Here is a 27,486-nt window from a genome sequence, read left to right as displayed (position 1 = left end):
TTTGCGCCTGAGCCGCTACGCTGGCAACCAAAGAAACAAGAGAGGTTGCTGAGGCTGCTACTAGCCCTGTGAGCCAATAGAGGGCGCTGCCACACCGCCCGGTTCATCCCGTCTCTCTTTCTCTCTCTCTCTCTCTCTCTCTCTCTCTCTCTCTCTCTCTCTCTCTCTCTCTCCAGAGGGCGGGGGCCCGAGTAGCTTTGCCGGGCTTCGCCGCGGTGGTGGCCGGGATTCTGGCGGAGCCTACTGGAGGGGGCGGTGGGGAGGAGGGGGACGGAGGATGGCCGGAGCTGCCGGCGTCCGCGGCGGGAGCTGCAAGAACCGCGGTCATCTACGAAGGGAATGACGGGGCACTCGGGGCGATAGAGAACCCGCCTTCTGTCTCTGGCCCAGCATGGCTGGTCTCATCAAGAAGCAGATTCTGAAGCACCTGTCCAGGTAAAGATGGCCCGGAGGGGGGGGGTTCCCCCTCTAGGGTGATGCTCGAGGGGCGCCGAGGGCAGAAGCCAGGCGGGCGCCGGGCTGGAAGGTCGGGCCGGCTGCGCAGCGGAGGGAGAGCCGGCCCCCGTTGGAAGCGGCTCTGCGGCAACTGAAGTCGTAAAAGCGGAGGGCAGGTTCGCGAAGCCCCCTTCCCCGTGACCCTCCGAAGGGATTTCCTTAGTCACTCCCCCCCCAAGACACCCCTTTCCGGCGCTTGTTTATTTTTCTCTGGTTTAATATTTGATCACCTTCTCTGCGATCAGTTTGTCCCTTCTCCTTTGACGTCTCTTCTGCCCTTTTCCCTATCCAGCTGTTTGGATATTATTATTATTATTATTATTATTATTATTATTATTATTATTATTATTATTATTATTATTATTATTATTAATAATAATAATAATAATATAAAGTTGGAAGGGACCTTGGAGGTCATCTAGTCCAACCCCCCGCTCAGGCAGGAAACCTTATACCATTTCAGACAAATGGCTGTCCAGTCTCTTCTTAAAAACCTCCAGTGTTGGAGCATTCACCACCTCTGGAGGCAGGTTGTTCCACTGGTTAATTGTTCTAACTGTCAGGAAGTTTCTCCTTAGTTCTAGGTTGCTTCTCTCCTTGACTAGTTTCCATCCGTTGCTTCTTGTTCTGCTTTCAGGTGCTTTGGAGAATAGCTTGACTCCCTCTTCTTTGTGGTAGCCCCTGAGATATTGGAACACTGCTATCATGTCACCCCTCACCCTTCTCTTCCTTAAACTACACATACCCAATTCCAGCAACCGTTCCCTATATGTTTTAGCCTCCAGTCCCCCAATCATCTTTGTTACTCTTCTCTGTACCCTTTCTAGAGTCTCGACATCTTTTTTACAACGTGGTGACCAAAACTGGATTGACTCCTTTAGTTATTCGTCTTGAGCGATAATATTTTCTCACTGTATTATATTGTACATGAATGAAGGTGGATTAAAATATTCCTTTGTGTGCCTCTTGTGTGATATTTACACACAGCCGATGAAGGTTGAGTATCTTCTGATTTCTTTCACTCCCAGGGAAGAGTCTGAGATGTTGCTGATTTTTGTTTTGTAAAGACTGTATCTTCCTGGGTAGTTTCTTTAATCTTCTCACAACTAGAGTACTAGACTCTTCAAGGATTTCAAGTGAATGTTTCCTTTATGAAATACAGGAAACATTACAATATTTTTTTAAAAAAACCCCATCAGTTTAATTACTTTATAGGGAGGATAAAATTGGAAAAATGCTCTGTGCAATCCAAAAGCCATGGGGAAAGTTTATATATAAAAAAACAAGAATAAGGAATCCCTTTGTATCTTTTGAGGGGAAAAACTGTAACCTCTTATTGAACATAGACACACACTCTGGGAATCTGGGTTCAGATTTATCTGGCTTCAGGTAGATTTGCCAGCCCCATTAGTTAACCTAGAATTTGTGTAACATTTGCTTTTATTTTCACTTGCTAATGTTACTGATATGAAAACTCTTGGGTTAAATATGGATTGAAAGGAAAAAAATGCAAATTACTCATTTAATCTGAGAAACTTTAAAAGTCCCCAGATGGTTTTGCTTATGATACTGAATAGGAAAGCAAAATCAGAGACAGAGAAGGAAAATAGATTACCGTAACTTCCTCAAATCCTCAATAGCTTGATGCCCAGTCAGCATATTATGGAAAATAAATAGCTTTACCACAAAGTCATTCTGTTTCCCCCTATTTTCTTTTCTTGCATATGACAATATAGAATGAGATTCTGATGCAGGAGAGTATACCGTATATACTTTGGTTACAGTGGCTTAGTTCTCCTCACTGACTTTGAAAACAAAATAGCAACAGAGAATGTGCACAGAAAGGCAGACTTTACTGATTTGCATCATTTTCCTCCTTTTTAATTTATATGTTCCTTACTTTTTTCTTCAGAGACATCTATCCTTATTGATTATTTGATTAGATTTGATCTGAATGATTTTTAGTAGTTTACAACTAAACATTCAGCTATAGTAAGGTAGATTAAGTGGAAAGAAAATGACTGAATGATTTTCATGGATGTATGGTGTTTTAAACCTGTGTCTCTCTAATAGTAGTCTAACATTAATCATACTCATTATAATTATGCTGGCTTGCATAATGACTGTAATTCTGTAAAAGGTGATTATCCTTAAGTACCAAAGCACTTTAATATTAAATACAGTAATGCACAGATTCTATGAAGAGAGAACCTTGCTTGCATAAATAGTTACTAAAGATGTAAAATGTCAGTAAATTTCAATGCTGCCTTTAAATCCTTAACAGAACACTAAAGATAAAAAGTAAAAGAGCCAAGAAAGAATTATAGGAAAGACCAACAATATTCTTTATAATAAATACATTTATTATCAGGATACTAGCTGGCAAAATAGCTGATTTTCAGAATAATAGTGTAGGTCAAGTGTTATGTAAATACTGTATAATGTTCTTTTAATGGAAGGGCCTGGTTTCCTCAAGGAAAAGAAGAATTTAATAGTATGGAAACATTACAGGAAGTCCTCAACTTATAATCACAATTGAGCTCAAAATTTTGGTTGCTAAGCAAGGCGGCTGTTAAGTCAGTTTTGTCTCATTTTACGCTCTTTATTGCCAGAGTTGTTAAGTGAATCATTGCAGTTGTTAATAACACAGTTGTTAGGTGAATCTGGCTTCCTCATTGACTTTGCTTGTCAGAAGTTTGCAGAACGTGATCACATGACCCTGGGACTCTTCAACTGACATAAGTACATGCCAGTTACCAAGCGTTTGAATTTTGATTGCATGCCCATGGGCACAGGTCGGCAACCTGCGGCCCCGGAGCCACATGCGGCTCTTTGAGCCGTCTCTTGCGGCTCCCAGCCGCCCGGTGCGCGCGCACCTCTTCCAACGGGCAGTGGTGCGCGCGCACCTCTCCAAATGGAGAGTGGCACCGCCCGCTTTCGGCAGCTTCCTCAAAGAGCGGCGCCGCTGCCCCTTCGCACGGAGGTACGCGCGCACCTCCCCAAAGGTTTGGGGAGGTGTGCGCGCAACTCCGGTCATTCGGAGAGGTGCGCGCGCACCTCTCGGAATGGGCAGGGGCACCGCTCTTTGCGGAAGCTGCCGCGGCCCGTCTGCTAAGCTGCCGCTTTCGGCAGCTTCACAGACGGGCCGCGGCGGGCTTCCTGAAAGAGTGGCACCGCTGCCCATTCGCGCAGAGGTACGCGCGCACCTCCGGTCGTTCGGAGAGGTGCGCACGCACCTCTCGGAATGGGCAGGGGCGCCGCTCTTTGCGGAAGCTGCCGCGGCCCGTCTGCTAAGCTGCCGCTTTCGGCAGCTTCACAGACGGGCCGCGGCGGGCTTCCTGAAAGAGTGGCACCGCTGCCCATTCGCGCGGAGGTACGCGCGCACCTCCGGTCGTTCGGAGAGGTGCGCGCGCACCTCTCGGAATGGGCAGGGGCGCCGCTCTTTGAGGAAGCTGCCACGGCCCGTCTGCAAAGCTGCCGAAAGCGGCAGCTTTGCAGACGGGCCGTCGCCATCGGGCAACCGGGAACCGGTTCCATCTCATTTTTAAAAAAATGGCAGCCGCGTGCGTCCGCGCATGCGCAAAAAACCTTTTTGCGCATGCGCGTGCATGGACACACGCACGCGGCTCCCTCTTTTTTTAATTTGTGATGGAACCGGTTCCCAGTGGCTCTTTTTCTTTTTTAGGTTGCCGACCCCTGCCCATGGGGATAATACGTCAGTCGTAAGTGTGAAAAACAATCATTAGTCACTTTTTTCAGTGCTGTTGTAACTTTGGTCACTAAAGCAGTGTTTTTCAACCTTTTTTGGGCAAAGGCACACTTGTTTCATGAAAAAAATCACGAGGCACTCCACCATTAGAAAATGTTAAAAAATTTAACTCTGTGCCTATATTGACTATATATAAAGTAATTCTCTTGAATAGGAATCAAATAAACGCAAAGAAAGTATTTTATAATTACTTTTCAATTTTTCCCGCGGCACACCAGGCAACATCTCGCGGCACACTAGTGTGCCGCGGAACAGTGGTTGAAAAACACTGCACTAAAGGAATGGTTGTAAGTTGAGGTCTAATTGTATAGATACATTTGTTATTGGACAGTTTGTTTCTGGATGAGCCATTGGCAAATATTAGTAAACAATATCTTTTGGGGGTAAGGGAGTAGGTTGAAAGTAGAAGGACTATACAAGAATATTAGTGAAAAAAAATTCTGCCCACGCTATTCCATGATTCACAATTTGCTTGTAATGTTTCTGTTCCATAAACTGAATAAATACAAAGGGGGCGTAATTCTATTAATTTAAATGCTCTTGTTTCTCCAACTGCTCTTGTTTTGGTGGAGAGTTAAGGAAAATCAGTCATATTAAAATAATAGACTTGCAAAATGCATAAGACTTTGGAGAGACAAAGGAAAGAGAATTGTTTTGAGTTGTAATGCAATCTGTACAGTTTCCTTAACATTTTTGTGACTGCAGTGTGATAGGTTATGCCCTTAAATCTACTTGGGATAATGGAATAATGAAAACAATAAGAGAGTGGATTAGCTGATTACAGATGAGAAGTGGGGAGAGGAGAGGGGAGAGGAGAGAAGAGAAGACTTCATTTGGTCAAGTGTGATTAGACCTACAAGGAATTGGTCTCCTGTGCAGAAGCTGTTGGTGTACATGCAAAGTAACAGAATCATCATCGTTAATCATCATCATCCCAAAAAGAGGGGTTAGTAAAGAATATAAGAGGGATAATAATACTACATGGTTAAATATACATAGACATGAGACAGTACTGTGAGAATTAGGTGTTCAGTAGTGTGATGGCATGAGGGAGAAAACTCTCCCTGTGTCTAGTACAGGGGTAGGCAACCTCGGCTCTTTTATGACTCATGGACTTCAACTCCCAGAATTCCTGAGCCAGTCCAATTCCTGAGTTGAAGTCCATGAGTCATAAAAGAGCCGAGGTTGCCTACCCCTGGTCTAGTAGTTTTGGCATAGTTGTTATTACATAGTTATTACATATTTGCTCTCAGTAGAAATGTTATCTAAATGAGTTTTACTAATAATATACTGTAATGCATCAGGAAATAAAAACAACTTAATTTAAGATTTTTTAATTAAGGTTTAAGGGACGTGGTGGCTCAGTGGGTTAGGTCGGATGCTGAGCTTGTCGATCAGAAGGTCGGCAGTTTGGCGGGTCGAATCCCGAGTGCCGCGTAACAGAGTGAGCGCCTGTTACTCGTCCCAGCTTCTGCCAACCTAGCAGTTCGAAAGCACATAAAAATGCAAGTAGAAAAATAGGGACCACTACGGTGGGAAGGTAACAGCGTTCTGTGTGCCTTTGGCGTCTAGTCATGCCGGCCACATGACCACGGAGACGTCCTCGGACAAGCGCTGGCTCTTCGGCTTTGAAACGGAGATGAGCACCGGCCCTTAGAGTCGGAAACGACTAGCACGCATGTGCGGGAGAACCTTTACCTTTACCTTTTAATTAAGTTTTATAGAAGAAAGTTAAGACAATATTTAAGAGAGGTAATCCTTTTCACTCTCTTCCACTACCTTTTAACCATGACTTGCTCTACAATGCTTTCTAAAGAGCCAGAAAGTCTAATGACTAAAAAAATCAAGATAGATAGTAGACAATAATCTTCTAGGTAAAATGAAGAACATAATTTTAAGAGGAGAGATCAGTTTCATGAAGGCAAACTGATCAGCTAGGGACTGTAATTACAGGTATTCTTTGGCACAGAACCATTGTAGATCCTTGCCCGTTACAGTCATATGTTGTGAGGATTTTATGACCTTTTTTCTTCCAGCAGTTAAGCGAATGCATTGGTCGAAAGCAAATGGCACAGTCATTAAGCAAACGTTTGTTTCGTTTGGTTCGCTATAAGCAGGATTTTGCTGAAAACTGGAAATGCTGTTTTTTGGCAAAACTATTGTTAAAACACTTGACCATGGAACACTGCAAATGCCGTAAATGCAGTGGTTCCCACGGTACTAGGCTGCAGCATGCCAGCAACTGTTCTGCACAAACAAGGAAAGGCCTATCCACATGATACAGGCAGCATACAAAACCATGTCCCCTCCGGTCCCTGGTGCCCAAAAGGTAGGGGACCTTTGCATAAATGCACAATATCATATTTAGTAACTTGGAGGTCAACATGATACTGATTTCTGAATTTTTATTTTACTTCTTTACTTCTTCCAGCATCTATATCTTGAACAAAATTATACATGATGTGGAAAAAGTGAGCAGAAGAGAAATCTTTCTCTTTGAGATGCTAGCTCCAGGTTGTCTAATAGATTAAAACAATTGAAAGTAACTCGTGAAAGCATCAAGGGCATTAAGAATTAAGAAAAGAGTATTACTTAAAAACTACCAGTGTGTGGTTCTTACTTAATGACCATGGCACTGAACAAATGTTATTTAATGACAAGATCTTAATCAAGGACTACCCATATGTACTCATATGAAATTCCAGTCCCAGTTAGTGTTGTTGAGAACTCCCTGTTGTGATAAATATATAGGTGAGAGCAGAAAGAGGTTTGGGTAGTAAGAAACTTGTTTTGTTTCCAAACCTTTGGTAGAAATTGACAGTGCTGGCACAAATCACATACTACAATAGCAAACTTTTTTTTTCCATTAGAAGCAAATTGTTAGATAAAAATAGTAAATTGAATGATCCTATATTTGCATAAAGCAAGGAATACCTGTATGGTCATGTTGAATAATAATATATAATATTGCCACATGTATCATGTAATAATTGTAAATATTAATAGTTCATGTATGTTTACATGCTCACTTTTAATATGTGGCCATTACTATTATGTGATTTTGGGGGCACGGGGAAAAGAATACTCTATTATGGATAATAATAAGTAAGCACTGACTGTAGAAATTGCAACATTTTTAGGAGCCAGCATCTAATCTTTAGTATACAATCTATATTCTTAGGCACCACTATTGAGTGTTAAGGAATTTGCTGTGCAGAGGTCTCCTTGTGCTACCAAAGAGTTGCACAGACAAGGAAGGGTACTGAGAGCAGTAAGAGTCACACACACGAGTACACTGAGTTGTAAAAGCAAAAAGTAGTTTACTTTTAAGGTGGTCTAAGAACGAAAATGCACAGTCAAAAATAAACAGTCCAAGTCATTCACAATGGCAACAGTCCAAGGAGTAATCCAAACTACAAAGTCTTCTTACCGGTCCAGAGGTCAATATACAGTTCAGGTTTACAACAGTAGTAAACCAACAGCAGAGCAAAAACAGTAATAGTAGAGATCAGTGAATTCAGAGAGAGAAAGAAGCTAGGTTCCTAGCTTCCTCTTATAGCCTTGAGAACACTTACACGCCCATTGGCTAATTAACATCTTAAAGACACAGCATTATGGTTAATATATTTTCAACCCAACATTGTAGGCTAACACCATATGCCTAACATTGAGTGATCAAGATTTTTCTAGCTTCAGTATTGTCACACTGATTCCCCCCCCCCCTTGCTTGCTTTAAAGTTGAGTTAAGCCCAGTCTTTACTTATATGGACAAATGCTTATGACATCTGTCTATCCCCAGTTATCTTGATTCTTTCAAGATATGCCAGTGTTCTTTTTGATTTTTTTCCATCTGCCTTTATCAGTAGATATCAAGCTTGCTAGTTTTCAAGACCATTATTGGTTTGCATGATGTACCCAGGTTTCAGGGTTACTTCATGTTGATTATTACCTTAAGGAAGCAGATAGTCTTCAGGTTGGATTGATTGGTTCTTCATGCCATTCATAAAATCATTCCCCAGCATCTATCTACTTTTTCTTGCTCTTTCTCAATGTCCACTTTCACAATCATATATTGCCACTGGAAAAACATTGCCTTAATTGTTCTAATCTTTATTATAGTAGAAATATCTTTTTCTTTGATGATCTTGTGTAAGTTTGTCATTATCTTTCCTGGAATGATTATTTCTCCACTATGGTCTCCCTCTTTTGTTTTTGAGAATACAGACAATTGTTTTATTTCTTTAGACAAACACTGAGTTCATAAAGCATATTGGTTGATACTTCATCCATCCTTTTAATATTTACCAAGATTTTACACATTTCATTTTTATTTTCTTAATAAACATTTCTAGGTTGTCTTTGCTTTTATCTGGTATCATCAATATATGTACAAAACTGTTACTGTTTCAGACTCTTATTTTGATTTCAGTTGTCCTATCATCCAGTTTTTCCATTTTTATAGTATCATTTTTATGATTACAATGAATACAGATTAAACACAGGTATGTATCCTTATTTCATCCCCCTTTTTAGTCTAAAACATTCTGTTTCTCCAAACTCAGTTTATATTCTTCAGAAGAATAATCAAGGATTCTGGCACAACTTTCACAGTCAAAGATCTTCCCTATAGTCAGTAAACAAATATAGAACTTCTACCTACGTTCTCTTGGTCTCCTCATTACTTATGTTGCATGTATATGACCTCTGCCTTTTCTGAAATCTGCCTATTCCAGGGGTAGGCAACCTCGGCTCTTTTATGACTCATGGACTTCAACTCCCAGAATTCCTGAGTCAGCTCAGGAATTCTGGGAGTTGAAGTCCATGAGTCATAAAAGAGCCGAGGTTGCCTGCCCCTGGCCTATTCAATTGGCATGTGGAGTTTCATTTTTCAGTACCTCGCTGCTGTCTGCCAACAACTATCTCTTCTCTCAGAGCTACCTGAGTTACCAAAAAGGTCAAGATGGCAGGCAGAAGGTTTGGCTTTGATAGTAGAGTCATACCTGCCATTTTAACATTTTTATCCCTCTGCTGATTTCCCTGTCCTCTACATTTTTGCTCACTGTGAAGCCAAAGAAACAACTTATGAAACTTCAAACTGTCTCTAATACTTTACCAAATTGATGTTTGTAGTAATTTGAAGTTGTTTGTGAGTAACCTTTAGCAGTTTGAGACACGGCTTTGATTTTGGCCTGTTGTGGAACGTGCTGTTAAAAATTCTGGGTACAAGATGTAGAGGTAATTTCTAATGTGTGTGTAAATGTAGATATCACTTTTATTTTTGTGAATTTTACTTATGGGTCTGCCCAAAAATCTCTCATTGTTATTCTCCTGAAAAGCACATCTTGAATCGATCCTTACTTGTATAGTAGTTAGAAGCTTTTGTTTACATGAGAATTCATATCTTAAAGAAATATTTTTAAGTTCTCAGAAGGTGAAATGGGTTATCTGAAAATGAAATGTTTGTTCTGCTGCTGTGAAATGGAATGGACAATTAATTACTAATTAGAGGTAATGAAGAATTTTTTAAAATTTTCTCTATATTGTAGTTTTCAATCTAATTCACACAAGCAATGGGTGGACATCTTTTTTAACCAGTAATCATCGATTCTTGTAAAACAAAATATTTTTATGCATGTATATATGCTATTACAGTATCTAGTAGCCATTCCTCCTTAGCACTTTCAGAAACAGTACTTTACCAGATCTTAATTTACTTTGAATAGAGAGATCTCAGGTGTAATATATACCACAGGTCTCCAACCTTTCCGGGCTCAAGGACCAAAGGGAAGGAGAGCAGCTTCAAAATTGGTGTGCGTGCACGTGCGTGCATAGGGCCATGCACACTGGCATGGCACTAGCAGCCCCGTTCATGCATGTGGCTAACAGCCGTGCACCCCCACAGCAGCTAGCGGCCCATTCGTTCATGCGCAAACAGGCCGTGAAAACTGCCTGGGCTAGTGGCGCATGCGCAAATGGGCTGCAGACACACACTCTGAGCTAGCATTCCTGTTTGCGCAAATAGGGCCGCAGGAGCTAGCGCGAGTGTGTGGGGAAAATGCACGTCCACGCGTGTGCGCACCAGCCAGCTGTTTCCATGGCACGCTGGCCAAGAGCCCACGGCCCGGTCTCAGGCCGCGACCCAGAGGTTGGGGACCCCTGATATATATTGTTTGATAAGATTTGGATCTTATTTACAAATTTACACATAGCTGCTGGTTAGTAGAGCATTTCTTTTAGTTCATGGGTCCCCAACCCCCATCCATGGACCGGCATCCAGCTTGCATGAGTGCAGGCAGCTCATGAAACCATCCCCCTCCAGTCTGCGGGAAAAACGCTTTGCATGGAACCAGTCCGCAGGGCCCAAAACCTTGAGGGCCGCTGTTTTAGTTACAAGTTCACTGAACTGTATCAGATCCCCAGAGAGGAATCTCAGCATTATCTTAAGATTCCTTTAGATTTCTAGAGCAAATAACAATTTCCCTGCCTCTCAGTCTCTTTCAAACTCCAAGGCTCACTCTTTCAACTCCAAACCCAATTCTTTTGTTCTTTTCTTGGCTAGATTTAGATTACATCATCCTTATCTAGATTGGTAGATGCTAACCAGAAAATCATTTGAATCAGTATATACAAGAAAGGATTTAACTATCTTGAGCAATTAGCTAGCAGCCTTTGTTTTGTTTAAGGATTATACCTCTTGAAATGTCAAAACAACATTATTATTTAAGTGCTACTAATATGGAATAAAATGAAGATTTATACTTGAGGTATCTTTCAGATAAGATAAAAGAACAATGTTCTTTTGCTTCTCATTTCTAGTTTTTCCTCTTTTGAATTAGCTGGGGAATTTGCATTACCACATTAAGCTATAGATTGCAGTTGCCTAAAATAACTGTAGTGAGTGAAAGTAACCACTGAGGTGACAGAATACTCTCAGTTCAAAATAAGTTATGGTGACCTTTTGTGGGATGTAATTTCTTCATTCTGTAACCCTCAAAGAGGTTGTACATTTGAAAGTAAGCCCTGATGCCCAAAAGGCAGGATAAAAATTTAATAACAATAACATTTTAAAAAAAGACAGTTTCCTACAATTAAGGAACCAACCTCAGAGACAAAGAAGAATCAAAACTGAACATTTGTTTTACTTCCTCAGCAAGAATGGCAGATGTTTAAAGTTATGGCATATTCTGGTGAGAGATAAAAGTGGATGGCATTTCAGATGTTTCCAGATCTACAAGATTGTTTTTCTGTCTGATGGAGATTGTTTCTATTCTTTAAAACTTAAGAATCTGGACTTGGCCTAGATGTCATGGATATTCTCTGTAGTTGTAATATATAATACATAGATCTATACATCAGTTTCTTTCATCTACTTTAGTGTTCCCAAGATGGCAATGAATGGTGCCCATGGAAATACTTCGGATTCTTGAATTATAGGAAGTATTTTCATAATGGGAGATTCCTGGCAAGGAATGAGAAACATTTTACTTTTGAGGAGGGATATATGTAATGGTGTTATAGTTTTACATTTTTATGCAACCTTCACAATCTGAGAATTTATGTGAAGTCAGTGATGTAAAATTCTTAAATAAAGAAATCATATTCAAGATAATTTTGTTATTATGAATCTGCTTCTACTACTATGTGTATTTCATTTGATATTTGAGCCAAGTGACAATCTTACTATGCGATAAATTTTAAGAGTGTGTTTTATAAATTCATGGTATAAGTTATAGCTTCAAGACTTACAGTACACACAACCAGATATTTATTTTTGTTTCATTAATCACATATTCATTTCTAAAGGAGAATTATAGCTATTTAATGTATGCTCTTCATATATTATTGATTTTTTTTCAAATGTTAGCATTTTTACTAATCACATTTTGGCCTTTCCTTGCTCTGAGAAGCTCAAGGTAGCCTGGGCGTTTCTTAGTTTGCCCACAAATTTAACCCTATGACATAATATTTTGGTCTGAGGAAATGTAAAAATGCATCTTCTGCGCATCTGATCTTAAGAGTCAAAACTACAGGTAGTCCTCATGCCATTTTGTTTAGCAACTGTTCAAGATTACGATGCAATCTAAAAAAAAAGTACTCGCAATTATGAGTGTTGCAGCATACTTGCTGTCACATGATCAAAATTTGGGCACTTGGCAATCAGCATGTATTTACAATGAACCCAGCATCTTGGGGGTCAAATGATCACTATTTGTGGCTTTTGCCGCCAGGTTCTAACAAACGAAGTCAAAGGGAGACACTGGGTTTTCTTAATGATCACATGATTCACTTAACAGCCAGAGCAAAAGAGATAAAATTGGGTGCAACTCACATAATGACCACCTCATTTAGCAACAGAGATTCTGATCCCCATTGTGGTCATATGTTGAGGACCACCTGTAACTGGTTGGCTCTTGATAATGTGGAATATAATTACAAAACAAATGCAACTTCAAGTAAAACAAAACAGCTTATGCCTAATTAGGTAAGTTGAACAGCAATAGAAAATGTCAGATAGGATTTACTGTATTACAATCATTTAAAGTGTTGCAGTAAGTGAAGCAGAGCCATTCTCTTATAGCTTTGTTTAACTTGACTCAGCCCAAATTTCTTCCTAAGCAATCAAGAGAGATCAGTGTGGTTCTGTCAGATTCATGTCTTTTTCTAATTATGATAGGAATCAGTCCAGTAAATAAACAGTGAAAAGTAATTGTCTTTTGAGAGATTTCTCTTTTCCCCCACGCTTTATAAGAGTTAGCACTACTATAGCATTAAGAAGGGAGGCATGAAACTCATTATGCACTTCATATATGCTGACCTGTAACTGTGCAACATTGTATTGTTCCTTAATGTTATAATAAATTGGTTATTTAGCTAGGGAAAATGTCAATAAAAATATGAAATATAAATTTCAAAACAGACAGGAAATTGCTTAAAATATAAAATAGTACTAAAACAAATAAAGAATTTTAAGCTTTCCTTAATACATATATTAATATTATATATGGTCAAGTACTTAGATAGGAACCAGTCTATTAGTCCTATATGTAATACAACATTTGATCACTTGGGATTAATTCCTAAAGTGGTTTGTTGCAGGTAAAGACCCATTTTCAATTAAGTAACGGTCTATAAGCAAAGATGGACTATCACTAAAACATGTAAGAGCAAAGGGTTAATGTGCAGGATGATTGATAGATCATTATCAGATAACGTTTAGATGATTTTACCTGGAATTGTTGGTTGATTGGGTGGAAAAGAATGAGATGAAAAATATCTGATTCAAATGTTTAAATATTATGCATCTGCCAGTAATTCTGAACATATATAATAGCATTCTAGGATTTGGCTGTGAACCAGGAACTCTGAACTAAAATAATCACAGGTGCTGTCATTAACCTGAGGATCTCAATAATGAAGGCTTTTCATACTCTTGATCAGGGGTCTTCAAACTTGGCCCTTTTATGGCTTGTGGACCTCAACTCCCAGAATTCCTCAGCCAGGCACGCTGGCTGAGGAATTCTGGAAATTGAAGTCCACAAGTCATAAAAGGGCCAAGTTTGAAGACCCCTGCTCTTGATAGAAAACTAAAAATAGTGACAGAGAAGAATCTGGAAGAGCAACTTTAGAGTAAATGTATTCAATTTATTGGGAGAAATGGCCTAGTGACCCAAAGGTACATTTTCAAGAGGCAACTAGATCTTTCACTTCTCATCCAAGAAGCTTCTTCAGAGCTGAAGAAGCTTCTTGGATGAGAAGCAAAATGTCTTCAAAGAAAAAGTCCAATTGCTTCTTGAAAAAACACCTTTGGGACAACCATGACCTGGAAGGACTGAGAATCGCCATAGACAAATGGCCTACTGCCAATGTTCGGGAGTCTATGAACAGAGAGGTACACATGCTGTTTGAGAAATTATTTCTTGCTTTGAAAAAACTCAAATCCTTATTGGTTTATTTGCCCGGTCAATGAAACTAATATAACTAATACAGCATACCATAAATGCTGAAATAATTCACATTAATTAGGAAATGGAAAATCAGTTCTGTGGGATCAGTTAGGTTTCTCAACAAGCTTTATAGTTCAGATTTTCAAAATCCAGTTACGCTACAAAATTATTTAGTTGATAATTAGATTGTGATCCTCAAGACAGCTATAAATTTATATTATGCTTGAATGTTAGTTTTTCAGATGTTGAAATTAAATTTCTGTCATCACTGCAAATTACTTAAACTCTACACACAATTTCTTATGATCTTAACTGCATATGTGGGACTGATTGGGGTAGATTGTAAGGGCGACTCCGAAATATAATGTTACCATATTTTATCTATATCTTAAATTTGTATTTTATTACTATTTTAACTTAAATTGTATTTTAATTCCATTTTAAATTGTATTTTATCAAATTCCATTTCGGATTGTTTTTATCTAGTTTCGGTGACGGTTTGTTGCTGGAACTTTGTACTTTGATATGGCCCAAGGGCTAATCAATAAAGTTGTTGTCGATTATGCTTGAATGTTAGTTTTTCAGATGTTGAAATTAAATTTCTGTCATCACTGCAAATTACTTAAACTCTACACACAATTTCTTATGTGATTTTGATTATAGTATAATCTCTTTCAATCAATTTTGAAAACTGTGGACTGCCTGATGGGCTTGAGAGCTAAACATAACATTTTTCTGTGAATAAGCGAAAGAAAAGACAGACTGTTTAAAAGATTGTTGTTTCTTATTTTGTTGGTTCTTGCTGAACCAACATACTGCTTTTAAAAAATGGCACCAGGATCTGCTGTGCAGGACTTTGGGAGTTTGTACAACATTATGGAAGGTTAAGAGACCGGGTGTTGGGTTGTGAACCTTCATTTTGCTGGGAATGGGAAACTAGAATTTTAACAGCTGAAAGTATTGAGCTGCAGTAAAACACAACACTTTGGAGGTGGTCTCCAAGGGGATCAGAGCACCCTGGTGGCCTGAAAGACTAGCAGAGTAGTGGGCTTCTTTTTGCAGTTAGTTGGCCACTCTGAGAACAGACTGCTGCTGGACTAGATAGGCCAGGGGTCCAATCTGGCAGCGCAGCGCTTATATTTTGAATAGGATTGCCCTCCTTCAGACAGAGATAGTGTGCAGTTTGGGAATCTTTACCGAATCATGTCTCTTGCTCAAAGTACAGGTGGCAGCCATGCTTAAAAGAGCCTTTGCGCAGGTTTAGCTTGTGTGCCAGTTATACCCATTTGTGAATTGAGAGGAAGTACTCAGAGTAGCTCATGCCCTATTCATCCCTGCTTGGATTATTGTAATATGCTTGACAAGGGGGCTGCCTGTGAAGAGTGTTTAAAAACTGCAACTGGTCCAGAATTCAGGGGCATGGGACTTTTTAGACATTCTTCAATAAAGTCATGTAACATCTTTGTTTTGTAAGATCTAGTGGTTTCCAGAACAGTTTCAAGTTCTATTCAAGATGCTGCTTATGGGGTATAACCATGGACGATGCCAGGTTATTTGCAGTATACCTATTAAGTCAACCTTTTTATGTGTTAACACTTGATTTGTTGATTAAAAATGGATTGACCTGAGAAATATGTCATCTAATTGTATGAGGTGGTGTTATTTTTGCAAATTGTATTGTCCTTAGTTTTAATCCCTTGTTCACCAACTAGAGTTATTACTGTCAAGGGGGCAGCTACTGTATTTAAATTGCTTTCAAAGATTTATAGAATAAAGGACAACATAGCAAGCAGCCTCTTTAGTGTGAAAAATGCAGCAGATGTTAATTTGTTCCTTTCCAATTAAGCTGTAAATCTGGTTTGTCATGTCATTAATAAAAGCTTTGTCAGCATAATCAAATTTATTTTTCCATGAATGTCTACAAGAAGCAGTGGCAGATCTGGACGAAGTATGTCTATTTTTTCTATTCTATTACCCTGGTGACATGAGATAATTCAATAAGTATGCATGGGAAATTGTCGAGATTCTGATAGAAAGAGTACAAGAAGTAACAGTAAAATTTGAGAAATGCTGTTCAGTTTTATGCCAGAGTATTTACAGCTCAGCTTCCTAAGAAATTAAAAGTATAAAGAACAAAAGGCTATGATAGTGGAAGCAAGGATTGTTTGCAAGGAAGAAAGTTACCGTATTGGTGTGAAAATATATAGCTATAAATTTTAAGTTTAAATTTCCTTTTCTCTGTATTTAATTTCTTTGACCTTCTAATACACATTCTCTATGTTATTTACTTTGAAACAGAATAGCATAATGAATAGGTATGCAGGAATAGGTATGTGCTTAAGAATGGAACAGAGCACAAAGGAGGATATGGTCCTTTTACAGACCACATTTAGTAACATCCTTATTACATCACCCCATTGTGATGCTGACTCATGTTTTATAAATAGAACATTTTCTTGAAAAGTTACCATGTTAGTTGCAGATTACCTATTGATGAATCTAACTAAAATTTAAATAATTCTCCAGTAATCCTAGTTACATCTTTATTGCACATGTGGGAAAATTCTGAAGTGATGTTACTTTACAGAAGACAGCTAACTCAGTTGTAAACTGTTTAACATGTACATGAGGCTGCTGGGTAAGGTCATCTGACAGTACCGTATTTTCTGGCATATAAGATGACTTTTTAACCCCTGAAAATCTTCTCAAAAGTTGGGGGGTCGTCTTATACGCCGGGTCGTCTTATACGCCGGAAAAAAAACAAATCAGTCGAGCGTCCCCGTTCTTGCAAAGCCGGGCCGCCCCGCGCAACTGAGCTAACTCCGGCGCGGCTCCGGGACACGGCTGGGCGGGAGCGTCGGGCGGCTCTCCCCATGCAAAGGCGGCGCTGCCCATTGGCTCTTGGCCCGAGGGGAGGGCCTCGCGCCCGCTGGACTCACCTGTCATGAGCACCGCTCTCTCCCCCCACGGGGGAGAAGTACTTTTGAGATCTGCTATAGCAGCAGTCCCCAACCTTTCCGGCTTGGCGGCCCAGTGTGGGGTGTGTGAGAGGGGATGGTTTTGTGTGAGTGGTAGGCACGTGCACAGTTCTATTTGCAGTGCTGTCGGAGACGAGCCAGCCTGGTGGCCGGAATCGGAGCTGCGCGCCGGACTAAGAGGCCATTTCGTGAGGCGAGAGGGCGGCGGGAGGGGGGAAGGAGGAGGAGGAGGAGGAGTCCCCAGAAGAGGCAGGCAGGCGCGGCGTCCCAGGCGGGGCGTGGGCGTGGCAGTCGCTCTCCCGGTTTGGCAAGTTTCCCGGCGGGTGACAGAAGAGCAGCCTGCAACTAGGAGTGCGAGCCGCCGAGGACGGGAGAAGCAGCCGCTCGGGCGCATCAGCGCAACTGAGACGAGCCAGCAGGCAGCCGGGATCAGAGCTGCGCGCCGGACTAAGAGGCCGTTTCGTGAGGCGAGAGGGCGGCAGGAGGGGGGAAGGAGGAGGAGGAGTCCCCAGACGTGGCAGCTCTTCCCGCCGCCCGTGGAGCGAGGTCGGTGTCCTCATCAGCCGCCTTTGCCTTGGCCAGAGGGATGCAGGGTGGGCACTTTAAGAGGCAGGCAGTCGCGGCGTCGGCCGTGGCGGGGTGGCGGCTGCCCTCCGGCGCTGCCTGCCGCCCGGGAAACACTGCGCCTCAGGGGCTGGCAGAAGCACGGGAGGGCTGGCGGGGCCAGTCGGGCCTTCGCCTCCTCTGCGACGGGCAGGGCATGTAAGTATTTTCCAGCGTATAAGACAAAACCTTGAAAAACTTCTTAAAAGTAGGGGGTCGTCTTATACGCCGGGTCGTCTTATACGCCGGAAAATACGGTATATGGGGAGATATCACTAGTATGCTGATGATACTCAGCTTTACCTCTCCCCTCCAGGCCACCTGAATTATGCCACTGATGTCCTATCCCAGTGCCTGAAGGCTGTGGGGTCTAGATGGGGTGCAACAAGATTGGGTTCAATCAAAGCAAGACCGAGTGGTGTCTGGTGTTTGGAACTTCTGGCATTGGGGGGTTTCCATCTTTGGCTTTGGATGGAGTTGGCGCTGCCTCAGACAGAACTAGTGTGCAATCTGGGGTTCTTCCTAGATTCATGGATCCTATCCAAAGATCGGAACAACCATGGCTAGGAGGGCCTTTGCACACTTTGGGTTTGCACACCCAGTTATGCCCTTTCTGGACCAGGAGGCCTTCCTCGCTGTCACTCATGCTCTTGTGATCTCACATCTGGATTAATGAAATGCTTTGCACTTGGGAGTGCCCTTGAAGAGCTTTCAGAAACTTCAGCTGATGCAGAAAGTTGCAGCATGGTGTCAATGAGCTGATGAAAATCAGTGGGGCCAGTTATTTGGTACATGTAAACCAGTATTTTGTGAGCTGCATTGGTTGTCTGGTGTTTCTGTGTACAATTCAAGGTAATGGGTGCACTTTTAAAGCCTTTCATGGCTTGACACTGGGTTACCTGAGGGACTCTCTCTCCCTTCAGTCTGTCCAATCAAGCAGGGCGGGTATGCTTCAGGTCCAATTGGCTAAGGAATTGCAAGTTGGTGGTGTCCAGGAAGTGTAGGCACCTGCCCTGTGGAACATTCTCCCTTCAGAGATTAGGATGGGCTTGACTCTGCTAACCTTTGGGAAGGCACTAAAGCCTGGTTCTATGCACAGACCTGGACCCTGACTAGGTGAAAGGGCCTATTTTCCAGCTGTATTAGTGGCTATTGATTTCGATACCTTCCTCAGTTGCTATGTACTTTAATTTTTGCATTCAGAGTTTTGATAGCTAGCATGGAAATGCCAGATTCAGTCTTCAAACAAATAGGAAAAGAGGTTTGCTGCTCAACTTTTCCACATTTATTTAAGTCAGATCATAGAAATACAATCTCAAAATCAGGGTTGAATTTAAAATAGAATATTCCATGCCCACTTTTAAATGGAGCCATTTTTAAAAATTATTGCTAGTTACTTGATGTTTTTCCCCATTCCATTACACTGTAGTACATAGTAACATATCTTCAAAATTTCTGTACAGTATTTTTTCTCCCGAATTAATACTATGAATCATGGTCCCTAATTAGCCACCCAAAATTGAACTCTAATATACTTATGCTTGTAAAAACATATTTTTAGTATTCAGACAAATGTCTTGTTTTAATTCTCTTGCTAGAGTAAACTTAAGCAGTTAGATTGTTTGTATATTAAAACAATGATATGTTTTCTTATTATTTTCCTACTATAAATGTTTGTGATATGAAACAGTGGCTGAACCTAACATAATGGCATCCCACCTGTTTCTTGGATGGGATTTAAAACTGTATCATCCAAATCTTAACTCAGTATTCTGATCAATGGAAGCGTTTAATTTTCTCTCCAATTTTATTAACTACAGGTTTACAAAGAATCTCTCCCCTGATAAGATCAACTTGAGCACCCTCAAAGGGCAGGGGCAGTTGACTAATCTAGAACTGGATGAAGAAGTTCTGCAGAATTTGCTGGATCTGCCCACCTGGCTAGCCATTACTCGAGTTTTTTGCAACAAGGCCTCCATTAGGGTAAGCCAAAATTGCCATAACTATTAATATGATATTTAGTATTTTTCTGTCTTAATTATTTTTCTGATTTTTCACTTGGATGTAAAAGTTGCTTTGACTTGTTCTACAAATCTTCCCATAGAAGTACTTTTGAGATCTGCTATAGCAGCAGTCCCCAACCTTTCCGGCTTGGCGGCCCAGTGCGGGGTGTGTGAGAGGGGATGGTTTTGTGTGAGTGGTAGGCACGTGCACAATTCTATTTGCGCTCATGTGAGGGGAGGTTTGCGTGTGTGTACTCGACTGCCACTTGCCCAGCCCGATTCTGAACAGACTGGCCTGGTAGTAGGCCGCAGTCCGGGGGATGGGGCTCCTGTGCTATAGTAACTGGCAAAAAAAGACCAAGTTCTGAATCCCAGATGCTTTAGAAATTATAACATAAGCAGTCTGATTACATTTGGTTTTAAATGATTGCCAGTTTGCTGTTAGGCTCCACATCTGACACTTGCTTTCATGCATAATTGGAGAGATTATATTTTGTGGTCATACTTGTGCATTAATATAAAGAACAGAGTGTTCCCTTCTTGAAAAAATTGCTGTAGGCTTCTTCTGGAATAAAATTAATTTTTCAGTTGATGTAAGCAAGCAATCATTTAAGCACCATTAGGATTGGTGTTAAGGGCAGAAGCTTCGTGAAAAATGAATTGAAAGATTTATTAATAAAAAAGTATAGCTCTGATCTTTTTCTGTTGGAGTAGCAAAATCAGGTCTACCTGCTGCATTTTCTTGAATGAGGATTAATAATTGAAACATTTTAGGAAAAAATTGCATTTGTAACATCAGATTTATCTACTCAGTTCAATGCATGCACAGATAAATTATTTGAGTAATGAAGAAACTGTTTTTTTGTGTATATATTTTTCTTTTGTTTAGCTTCTCTAACTTTGTGTGTGTGTTATATGCATTCTTTCCTGACATAATGTCAATATACTTGCTGATAAATTAATATAGGTTATAGCCTTTGTTTACAAGTTACAGTAATAAATTATTATGCTCCATATTTAAGGGCACGTAATAATTTCTTATGCAATAGGCTCAGGACCCAACTTTTAGTAAGTATAGGAAAGATGTATATGATAGTTCTATTTTCAAAAGTATGCTAATGTGATTTCATTTTGCATAAGTCAGACATTCTCAGACTGCAATACTGTGATCCTCATAATGAGATAAAAATATTTTATATGTTTCTGTTTCCAGAAGCCTGATATCTGAGAAACAAAAAACAAAATTATGATTGCAACAAAATATATTTTATGTTCTCTGCTATCTTTATTTTCACGGTTATTATATAAACCAGTGGCAAACAATATAAAATAACACTGCAAGTTTGGCCTATATGACCATATGCTGTTTACTTGGAAATTAATTGCATTTATTTATTAATATTTTCTTCCAAAATTATCTTGTGCTTGGTTACAAGATGACTAGTAACTTCATTTTAATAAGCAATGGACATATACTATATATGTAGTGAAAAAAAAGGAAAGAACAGGATAAAAGCTAGCTTCACTAGTTTTAAAATGTTATTCTCTAATTGGAGTTTTAGTGCATAGCAAGCTTTTAAAGCAGTGGTTCCCAATCTTATTGGCACCACGGACCATTTTTGTAGAAGACAATTTTTCCACAGACTGTGGGAAGGGAGGGTTTGCTTGCTCATCTACTGCTCACCTCCAGCTGTGCTGCCTGCTCACCTCCTAACAGACCCCGGGAGTTGTGGACCCCTGTTGTAAAGGATAATGTTTTGTGAATTTCATGATAATTCATTACATGTCCAATGTTTTGTAAAATTCTTATTACCGGTAACTCATTCTAAGGTTTGATTTACGGTAGGCTTTTAGTTTTTAAGACCATTATCAATTTTTATCAAACATTTATTTGCACTTTCATTAGTACTGAGAAGTGGGTGATTAATTTGTGCCCTTTCACTACTGCATGTTATTGGGTCAGTTACTCCTCTGAGTAGAATTCTGGTAGGATAATTTGTGATCTTTAGAGGCAGGCTAAAAAAAAAGACTGCTTGAGGAAGCAGTTTCCACACCTGCTTACTTTTCCCTGGTGGCAATAGTATTCCCTAAGCAATCTCTTATTTGCTGATCAAGCAGCCATAATAATAGATTTTACTAACTGTATGTGTATTGTTGTGTTGACAGAGGCCACAAGTATTTTATATAATACATTACTTTGAATATCTCCTTAGAGTAGTTTGCTCCTAAGTCCTTATGATTTGGACGTAATGAATTAGGTGTTCTAGATTGTGAATTTGTAGGGTAGCAGTTTGAGGCATAGCCATCAAATTCACCTAATTCAATCTATTTTCTGAAGTGGCTGCATCATTTCCCCTAATAGAAGGGCTGATATTTGTGATACTTTTTCAAGAGCAGAAATAACCTATAAATAACACTATTTTTGTCTTAAATGTACATTTGACAAAGGACATCAAAATTCACAGCACAAAATATTACTTTATTTCCTTTAGCAGATTTGCATTTCTATGCAGAGTATTTAATAAGGAATGGTTTTGTTTTTAATGAGTGTGTATTTCCATGCAGCAAATTTTGTCATGCTACTTTTCAGATCAAATATGTGCTTGAACTGATCTTGTTAGTACCACCCTAAACCTATTTAGACCTTTCAGCATTTCCTGTTTATTTAACATTAGTTCTGTTGTTTCAGATCCAGTGGACTAAGTTGAAGACTCATCCAATCTGTCTGGTAATGGCCTTGTTTATCTCCTGGTTTATCTATTAGTAAGAATTTGTAATCTAGTTTATGTCTTTAAAAAGCATTTTTTTAAACCTAGAAATAAGGTGGATAATACCGTTATTGGTTTCCATATACTGGTAGATTTGTTATAGTTGTAAGCATAGTTCTATGTAATTTCTGTGAGGAACATATAAATGTTGGAAAGTAATTAAGCTAGTTGTAAAATACATCGATCTTTCTCTTAGTGTTCAGCATTATTGTGTTTGTAAGCCTTTTTCATAAGAACCCAGTTTTGGATGGATACATTGACATATACTCCTATAAAAAATGTGAATTGATAGCATTTTACATGTATTACTCTGCTACATTATTAAGCTATATCTGATATTGTATATATGGGTAGACTCACTGTAGACGTATTATGGAAATGTATTTGAAAAATGTTTGAAAGAAAATTAGCCAAATGCAATTGTTTGGGTTTGTTGAAGGAAAAGTCTTCATTGTGATTCATCCAAGCCGGGAATAAACAACATGGCAAGTGCTTTAGAAAGAAGGTTGCAGTTTATTGAAGAGGAGAACCAGACAGAAAGATGGGTCTGGAAGAAAGAGACTGAGCACATGTGGGGAGTGGGTTTTTATACCTTCTGGGGCTCTTGAGGTTGTTTCCTGTTCCTGTTTGAGGCTTTCTATTTCCTGTGTCACGTATTCTGACCTGAGTCTGGGTGTGCCTTTCTGGTGTTCTGATGGTGGTGGGTTAATCCTATTATGTCCCAAGGGTCATATCCGGCTTCCCTGGGGCTGTGACTGATGTTGATCTTTCTTCCTAATCCCAGTTTCCTCGACAAGATTATCACATCTGCATTCCTGCAGACTTGGTTTCTGCTTGGGACAGAGAGACTTGGGGGCAGGGTTGGTTTCTGCTTTTAAAATCCTTTAGGGAAATATATTCTGCCCTTTTAATATTTCCAAGAATATTTCTTTCTCGGGGGGCTGACTTCCCACAGGTTGGTTAAAAGTTCAGATTTAGAACCAAGTTCTTCTTTATATATTTTCATAATTAATCTACAATTCATTACCTCAAATATGGTAATGATTGTTAAATTAGATGACTTCAAAAGAAAATTAGATAAATTTATAAAGAAGTCTAATGAGGTCTATTCATACTGAAAACATAATGATACATAGTTGGATTGGAGACGGCGTATCTCAAAATACAGGTTGCAGGGGACCAGTGGCAAGAGACATGTGTCTTAGTCTCCTGATTGTGAGCAAGCCAGAGAAACCTGTTTATCTGCTGTGAGAAACAAAATGCTGAACTAAGATGAGAGTTGGCCTGATTCAGCAAAGCTATTTTTATGTTATTAATGACATAATTCTTCTTTTTTCAGGTCCCATATGTCAGTCTTCGTCATTCCTTTAGTTGGGAGTGATTTTGAGGATGTTAAACTTAGTTGGCTTCTAATTTATGCTAGATGTTTTTTGGATAGTAACAGCAGTGATATTTATTAGTGTGGGGGATAGTGTGTAAATTTCTAAATAGAAATAGCATATTGAAAACGTCACCATACGAAACAGTCCTAAATAGCTTGGAACTAAAAGGTGAGATTACTGTACACAGTATTAATTTTTACCCATTCTAAGCCAGATTAGCATTGTTTATTGCTAACATAAATTGATGGTTTTGCACATCAAAATCAGTCAAAAATAAAAATCCCATTCTGGGTTAGGGTTGGCAAATTGGTTTGTTGAACAGTCATTTTGACAAATTCCTAATTGGTTTGTTTGATGGTTTTCTTTGTAACTTTATGACTGTGCTTTGCATCTTTGTGGATTCATAGAAGCTACATTAAGGCAAAAAAGCAAACCAGAAATGGACTAGGAACTTACATATAGTTCTGTTCACATATCATGCCAAGCTAAACCACAGTCTAGTCAGCAGCTAATCCCAAAATATTCACTCTATTTATAGGCTTGGCTAAGAAAAACAAACTTCGTTACTATTAATATGATGTGTAACCCAGTGACTAGATTAGGAAAGAATCCTTATTGTTTAACCCTCTAGTATTTTTTTAATTTTACCTTATTATCTCCTAGCTCCTTCCATGTACTTTCATACCACTTCTCCATGTTTTTCTTCTTTGTTGTTTCACAGTATTTGGATAAAGTTGAAGTGGAGATGCGAACATGTGAAGAGCCCAGGCCACCCAACGGACAGTCTCCCATTGCTGTTGCTTCAGGACAGAGGTTAAATCTGCTTCTAGTTTTTTCTTAGTGTGCTTTTTGATGCAGTCTTTGCTTTTCTAGTTCAAATGGTACTGTGATGTCTTTAGCAGTGGTGTCTTTAGCAGGTTTTTAACAGGTTTAAAAATGGCAGGTGCAACCAGGCAATCAAAGGCACATCTTTTTAAAAACACGTTTCAAACATAAAATAGGATGAACTTTGATTCCCTTGTTATGCATGTTAATTTGAAGTATCATGCAGATTCCCCCTTCAGTCTTTTTTCTTGAGATCTTCCTCTTATAGCCACTCTCATATTTTTCTAATAAGGTGCAACTAAAAGCATAATAGCAGCATCTCTTACAGCTAATCTATATGGAACCCCCATTAGGAAATTAACCTGGATTAATTTTCCCAGATGTTGGAGGGGTAGTAAAAAATTTTTTGTTGGTTTGTGTGTGTGTGTGTGTGTGTGTGTGTGTGTGTTTGTTTGTTTTGAGGTGCTGAAGAAGAAAGATGTAAAAGAAAGCATTCTCTTATGACACTGAAGTTGTCTTTTTGAAAAGAAAAATAAGATACATAAGATGTGTTGCCGGTGTACTTTGGGACTATATCACATTGTCATTTTGGGACCAATATTTAACAAAAGCTGTGCAATATATAATATGCTTTGTGTTTGCTTGAAGCATGAATTATAGCAAAGAAAACTTTTAAAAAACAATCCGTATGGTTCTTGCTTCTTTTGTTATCAGCTTTATGGGGCAAGCAAGGTTTATTTGTTTGTGGATGTATGAAGATATTTAATATTCTGTTTAATATTTTTAATGATAAAATAATGAAAGAAAACAATCTGGCTATCTGTCCTGACCTAGAAAAAACATAACTTTGCCTAAGGCTATCACATTTCAGTGTTACATACTTTAATGGTTAAGATGAGCTAAAGCATTGTACTCTATTAAAAATTATTTCCTCCTCTACAGTGAATATGGGTTTGCAGAGAAGGTTGTGGAAGGTATGTACATTATTGTCAATTCAATTACCATCAAGATACACTCCAAGGCCTTCCATGCATCGTTTGAGTTATGGCAGCTTCAAGGATATAGTGTCAACCCCACCTGGCAGCAAAGTGATCTTCGCTTTACCCGAATCACTGATTCACATAAGGGAGAGGTAGGTCCATGAACAGGTATTTGGAATGCTTTCTGTAGACTTGCAAAGATTTTAACATTTGGTTCCCTTTTTCATTGCCCTGCACCTCTTTTTGATTACTGTAGTCTGCCACATCCATTTCAAAATAAACTAAGTTGCTTGTAATTTCTTGTTCTTTTTTTAAATTGTCTGTTTCCTAATCTATAATCCACAACACTAATTTACTAATTGGCAAATCTATAATTTACAACACCTTTACGAACTTTTTAAAAAAAATTTGTACCCCTTGCTTCCCTTCGGATAGGTTTTAACATTTAAAGAACTCACCTGGCAGACTCTTCGAATAGAAGCTGATGCTACAGAAAATGGAGAACAAGATCCCCTCACTACCCCTCTGAGACTTATTACTAACCAGGGTAAAATCCAAATATCGCTTAAGAGAAAGGTGAGTATATATATTGCTGAGAAGTATTATTGAGTAGAATGATTGATAGAACTAGAGTTCAGATACTTTGCATAATACCTTTTGATGTGAACAATAAGAATTCCCAGCCCACCCAGAATGGGAGACATCTTCCCACAGCTTCTCTGGAGTTTGGAAAACAGAAAGACCTGTGGATTTAAAAAAACAAAAACATGTACATTTGAATAATATATTCCAGCTGCAAAATGTGGCGCTCCCAGTTGCATAAGTTACAATTATTTTTATAAATGAAGAATTTCAGACCCTTGATTTTTAGTAAAAAAAAATAATAATAATAGATGTGATACACGTTATACAGGTAGAGCCCTCAATTAGGGTCGTAAGTTGTGATGGTCATTAAATGGGTGATCATGTGATTGCACCCAATTTTATTATCTTTTCTGTGGTGGTTAGGCAAATGATGGTAATAAAGTGAATGCTGCAGTCATTAAGTGAACCCATTATTCACTATGGGACATTTTTTGCTGGAGAACAGAAGTAAATACTAGTTTCAGGCAAAAAGTTGAAAATTGTGGTAATGTGACCACTGGGCAGTGCAAACAACTGTAAATGTAGACTGGTTGCTGAGTACCAAAAATGTCATGTGACTATGGGGTGGGGGGCAGACATTGAAACCTCAAGTCTGGATTGTAATTTTTAGGGTCATAACTTCAAACTACCACTAAGTGACCCATTTGGAATTCAAGGACTGTGTCGTTGAAAAAAGGGTCTGAACATAAACTTGATAAACTGTAGGTTTTTAAAGAGTTGTTAAAGGGTTGAGAGGAATGCTTCCATTAAATGCTCAGGATATAGTGGTAGTCTTCCAAGTAATTTGAAGTATACTTACCTGAGCTCACTTCATATTTACAGCCACTCTGATCAACTTTTCTTGATTTCCCAGACTCTTTTGAGCAATAGTATATATCAAGCATCTTTTTTTAAAAAATTGTATTAACTCACATTATAAGGAAAGTATTCTATAAATACATGTTGAAAATCATACAAAACATCCTCTTTAAAGTACTATCATATAAAGATTGTTCCTTTCTTTTTTCAAATAAAAGTAATACATTTTCTTGTGTTCAAAGATTATCTAGGAATTATGAATTAGTCCATTTGCTAACATGGAAAAAATAATTTAA

At 39.2% G+C, this 27,486-nt stretch overlaps 1 protein-coding gene across 3 annotated transcripts in view; it reads left to right on the top strand.

The window, feature by feature from the left end:
• Positions 1-222: 222 nt before the first annotated feature.
• Positions 223-27,486, top strand: part of BLTP3A (bridge-like lipid transfer protein family member 3A) — a 59,384-nt gene continuing 32,120 nt past the window's right edge. For all 3 annotated transcript variants that reach the window (XR_014491966.1, XM_083358285.1, XM_083358284.1), the window contains exons 1-6: positions 223-435; positions 19,610-19,772; positions 22,482-22,520; positions 24,664-24,755; positions 25,710-25,899; positions 26,183-26,323. Coding sequence is in view for 2 of the 3 variants with exons in the window: in XM_083358285.1 (XP_083214411.1) it covers positions 392-435; positions 19,610-19,772; positions 22,482-22,520; positions 24,664-24,755; positions 25,710-25,899; positions 26,183-26,323 (669 nt within the window). In the remaining variant the exon portion in view is untranslated. The remainder of the gene's footprint in view (positions 436-19,609; positions 19,773-22,481; positions 22,521-24,663; positions 24,756-25,709; positions 25,900-26,182; positions 26,324-27,486) is intronic.

This window comes from Vipera ursinii (assembly GCF_947247035.1).
Source record: "Vipera ursinii genome assembly, chromosome: 3".
NCBI classification, from domain to species: Eukaryota; Metazoa; Chordata; class Lepidosauria; order Squamata; family Viperidae; genus Vipera; species Vipera ursinii.
The sequence above is the reverse complement of the archived record's forward strand: the minus strand, read 5'-3'. Positions and strand labels throughout refer to the sequence as shown.